Source organism: Cyprinodon variegatus, unplaced genomic scaffold (assembly GCF_000732505.1).
Source record: "Cyprinodon variegatus isolate N-32 unplaced genomic scaffold, C_variegatus-1.0 Scaffold252, whole genome shotgun sequence".
Taxonomy (NCBI): Eukaryota; Metazoa; Chordata; class Actinopteri; order Cyprinodontiformes; family Cyprinodontidae; genus Cyprinodon; species Cyprinodon variegatus.
The window spans coordinates 216,865-222,143 of record NW_015150705.1 but is presented as its reverse complement, the minus strand read 5'-3'; the positions used below and the strand labels follow the sequence as shown (position 1 = coordinate 222,143).

Sequence of the window (5,279 nt, the reverse complement as noted above, 5' to 3'; positions counted from 1 at the left end):
TTATGTGTTCCTTAAGAAGAAAACAGAATCAGCACTAGATTAGACATGACTTATCAAAACAAGCTGGTTGAAACTAATGCAATGTTATTGTCAGCTACAGAGAGCGTTGTATACTCTGGTTATACCCGGTAATATTCATACGCTGGAAAAAATCCAAATCTAGATAAGTCATTTTTTCTTAAAATAATTGCATTTGCTCTTGGATTGAGAGGTAAAAGAGCCATATTGCCAATGGAACAAGACAATTTACACTTAAAATAAGAAAACACAATTGCATTGTCTTATTTCAAGTGCATTTTATGTAAATATCTTATTTTTCTAGTAAACATCCTCATTTCATTGGCAAACTGTCTAATTTACCTCCTCTAGATAATTTTTCCAGCGTATATACCCTTACTGATATTATGCGAGCATAAGACTGTTCAGGTACCACTAATAATTCTTGAAAATCAACTCTAAGCATTCCATCCCAAAATCATTGATACTTTCTTTTTCTTATCTTGTAACTTTAATTCATATCAAATAACTTCAAAAACAATTTAAACAAGTTCCAATTTATTCAGATTCAAATACAGATTTACCTAACTTACGTTTTAGCAAATTGTAATATGGTGTAGTTTGGATAGTTAAGATATATCACAATTTAATCGAATACCCCTCAATAATCCGACAAAAACAATGGTAAAGAAAACAAAACCAGTTTGATTCTCGTTACAAATGTAGTCTGTCAGCTAATTTTCGTGTTTTAGTTGCTGATCATTTTCCTCTCCTAACATGGCGGTCACGTTGACGTCTACTTTGCAGTTTTGTCATACGTAAGCGACAGACTTCTCATTGGTCGTTGTTCGGAGCGTTGATTTGATTGGCCCATCAGTGTTCCTTTGGAACAGAGTCCGACAAGAAACACGTACATGTCGTGATTTCGGACCGCTAGCCGATGAGCATCACATCCTCGCGCTGCTGTAACAGGTGTTTAATTTGTTAATTCCATGCAACTGGCGTTATACACGCTCCAAGTAAAAATGTTTCTTGCTGTTTTATGGGATTTATTCCGTATTTGTCTTAGAAAGACGGGCTAGCTAGCTAGCTAACGTGGTTTTTAACCTAGCTACTGCTTTAGCGTTCATTCGATCCATTATAAACGCCATAAATGCTAAATTAATAGGTTAATAAATACGATTATGTTGGCTTTCTACTAGATTTTTAGATCTGTTTAAGCAAATGTTATCCATTTCACCGAACCTCAGCAACGCAGCAACTCGTCCAACATTGTGTAGCTTTTAACAATAGTTTAATGATTTTATTTTTCTTATTACTCGTCAAATGTATTATAACTGATATTTTTCGGGTTTTATTTTTTCTTTCTCCAAATGAATACACGTTGTGTCCCTCAAGAATCAAAACATGTACAGGGTTGTTTATATAATTAGAGTATTTTAGCTAAACTGTCTCTGCATGTGTTTGTTTCTCCTAATCAATATTTTAATAGGTTTTAAAGCAAGGTTGGTAAAGTAACCAGAATGATCTTTTTATACTAGGATTTCAAATGAATCTGAGACTGATCTGAGGGAAGACTTGGTGAAATAAAGCAGTGGGAGTTCTGTCCCCCTTTTGCATTTTTATCTATCTAATAACAAGACCTCAATTTTAATCTTGATTCTTCTTCATCTTGTTTTCTTTATAGTTTAGTGTGTATAAGTGCCAGTGTTGTCACCACATGAAGCTGTTGTGAAAATGTTATTTACATCAGAAAGTTTGCCTTTATACAGAAGCTCATCGTTTTAATGTTTTCATTATTCTGTCCACAGTCATGTCATTTCAACAGGATCGTGGGGGTCCGCGGGGAGGGATGCCCCCAGGCCAGCACGGCACCCCTCAGAACTACCGTCCCAGCAACCTGAGGCCACCGGCTCCGCAGCCTCCAGCGCCGGCGTACCATTACGATCCACAGACCCCGCCTGGTTCAGGTTACCACGGCAGCGCAGGCTTCATGCCCCCACACCCTGACTTTAGGCAGTACCCTCCTCCAGCTCCCTCCCAGACCCCCATTCCTCCAAATCAGTGCCCGTTGCGCCCGCCTTTTCCGAAGCCCCCTCCTCGGCACGGCTTTCCTGAACCTCCACCAAATTTTCCACCTCCCCCTCTGCCCAGCTCAGCAGCAGGTCAGACTCCAGGCTCCCAGGTCTCTGCACAGAGCCCCTATCACCCCTACATGATGCCACCTGTGCCCCCGCCTCCATTACCTCATCCAGCCATGCCTCCACCCATGGCCTCTCAGTCTATGGCCTACCATCCTCCATACCCTATGAACTACCCTCCCCACCCTCCTTTTCCCCCTCCCCCTTTTGGCCCCAGCTACCCTCAGAATGCTGGCCCCTTTCAGCCAGACCACAGCGTCAGACACGGGGGGCCGTACTCGTACGAGAAGCCAGTGGACAGCAGGAGGTCTCCGGAAAGAGGGTACCGCCACGATGACCACAGGCAGAAGGGCTACGGCTACAGCGACAGGCACAAAATGGAGTTTAGCGGAGAGAGGAAGGAGCGTGGGAGGAGTCCGGATAGACGTGGACGGGCGGAAGGGGGACGTTATAAAGGAGATTACGATAGAGGGAGGAGTCCCCCCCGACACAGGAGCAGGGAGAGAAGCAGGTACCTTACATGGACCAAACCCTTCCATCATTATTATCAACTGAATGTTTTCCCAATCCTGAATGTGTTTGTTTACAGGGAGAGGTACCGCCACAGAGAGGTCCGGAGATCCCAGTCACCTGATAGATACAGGAAGAGGCCTCGGAGGTACGCATGTTCTCCTTTTATGGTTCACAGCGAGAAGAAAAAATACACCACGCCAGGACCCCCCTCCAAACATCTCAGCATATTTCTCAAATCTGTTTATGTACGAAATGTATGAGACGAATAGAAGGGGCAGATGTATCCCAGAATGCTTTGCGTGGAGAGCTCTCCTCACAAAGCACTATGGGATTTGCTGTCACAGTGGCCCGCTTGTTGCTACCCGACAGCGGCGACTAATAACAAAGATGGCGCAGGCACTGCGCAGCGGACCAACGGGGAAGTGATCATTAGGGCCCTATAAAATCCCTTTAATTTTTTCCCCAAATTCCATTTTTTCCGTTTTAATCTTTGAAAATTCAGTTTTTTCCGTTTTACGTATGTATTTTTGCGCTTCCAATCAATGGAATGTTGACAAAACTTGCAAAACAATAGTTCACCTGACACGTAAAAGTCACGAGGGAACTGCTTGGCTCTGTACTCAGGGCTTAGCGTCGTGTTTCTCAACTTTTTTGGAGAGCCGCTTTGCAATTTTTTCAATGTTTTGATGGGGGAGGGTGAGTGGAAATGACGGAGCGGGAGGGGTTGTGTCGCCCAGATTTGCGTCCCCCTGTGTGCATTTCCCCCCCGACGTATGTTCTTCTCCCACACGAAAACAGAATTTCATTTCAAATGTAGAAATTCCTCCTTTACACTAGACTCCGTGTTAATTTGCCAATTCCACGATTATAATGCCCTAGATCATCTGTCTGGACGGTCAGTTAGCTAAGTTCACTATAAAGTCCTCTATATAGTCTCCGCTCTATATAGTGATTGAGGGATTTAGGGGTTAGGGGCGGATGTTTGGTCACAGTTAGCTTGTATGAGTTATAAGAACAGCAACTTTTAAATAGAGCGTGCACGAGGAGAGATGGGCTTGTGCACAGTCTCACGTGCAAATTTTTTTTTAAAATGGAGAGGGCGGTTCTTTTAAAAAAATTGAGAAAATCCTCCATAATACCTTTAATTGACTTTTATAATAGTATCATATCGATTTGCACAGAATAAAGTTCGATTTAACATCAGTTCCTATTGATCTAATCCTGTCCTACAGCCAGAATAAACTGTTTTAAAATGAATGGCTGAGAGAAATGGCTCCTTTAAAGCAGCAAGAAACATCAAGCAGAACCGAGAGGGTCTGTCTGCTAGGAAGAGGGTTGGATATCGTTTAAATTGGAACGATATTATATCTTATTACTCGCTTTAATTCACGATTCAGGTCATGTTAGGAAGAAGAATCATAAAAGTTTAGATGTTATAAATGAGCTGACATAGCTGAATTTTGTCTAGATGAAAGGAACTGAACTAAATGATATTTAATTTCTTGAACATCTAACTTTGAGTGAAAGTTACTATAAATTATAACATAGTCATTATGCACCAGTATATAAATATTAAACCTATTAACTCCAATATATTTCTTATGAATTATTTCAGACTTATATTTGTGTTTTAAAACCTGATTAAAACATGTTTAATATTTCCATCATCTTATACTTTAGGTACTAATTTGGTATAAGACAGTTTTATTATTTATTTTACCTGATTAGTGCGGTGCAGTGCCAGGCTGACTGTCTGCATTTGGAGGAAAACGCAGCGTAGCAGGAAAGCATCCTGACAGAGTTTATATCCATTTACTGCACCTCAGTTTCACTCAGTAATGATGTTATACATTTATGGACAGAGAAAAGCTCAGATGTTATACAGAGTTGTTCAGTTAGTCAATTATGAAACAAATCCCAAATGTACTAAAGTAAACAATCAACAGAGTTACGCTAAAATTATTTCCAGGTCTTTCAGATTGAGATTAAAATGCTTTTCATTGTAACCTGAATGTGATGAAAACGAGGTGAGTTTCTGTTAAAATTGAAATTAAGAGGAAGAAAGGATAAAAAAGTCTCTGGTCTTCCTGTAGGAGGCGCGATACGAATTTAGAGGAGGAACAAAATTCCTCAGGAAACCCACTTTACAACCACAGTGCAGCAGGTCAAAGATGAGTTTAATTATGTCAGCTTGGACCCTAACAATCCTCAGCTCTCTTTATAACAATCCCAGCTCTGACTGAACAGGAGTTGAAGAGATAGAAAAGAGCCACAAGAAATGATCAAAGCTCTGGACTAATCAGGGTTCCCGCAGGTCCTTAAAAAGTCTTAAAAGGCATTGAATTCTTCAAAATAAAACTAAGGCCTTAATTGGTATTATTGGTCTTTCATAGGTTTTTAAAACATCATAAATAGGATAATTTTTATTATGATTTATTTTTGTAATCTAAATAAAACATTAAAATTGACTTTTTTTTTTATTTATCAAAAAAAAAAAAAAAAAAACAGCTCGCCATCATTGGTTCCGTCCCGATAGCGGAACCAATAAAAGAGTTGTTGCCGCAGGGACATTTGGGAGATGCACCATTAAATTTTTGTCTGGAAAATATGAGCAAGTGTAAATGTAAC

General features: G+C 40.4%; 1 protein-coding gene across 1 annotated transcript in view; it reads left to right on the top strand.

The window, feature by feature from the left end:
- Positions 1-837: 837 nt before the first annotated feature.
- The window catches only part of drosha (drosha, ribonuclease type III), a 211,336-nt gene continuing 206,894 nt past the window's right edge, over positions 838-5,279 (top strand). The window contains exons 1-3 of the mRNA XM_015382192.1: positions 838-969; positions 1,809-2,649; positions 2,728-2,796. Of these exons, the coding sequence (XP_015237678.1) occupies positions 1,811-2,649; positions 2,728-2,796 (908 nt within the window). The 5' untranslated portion in view covers positions 838-969; positions 1,809-1,810. The remainder of the gene's footprint in view (positions 970-1,808; positions 2,650-2,727; positions 2,797-5,279) is intronic.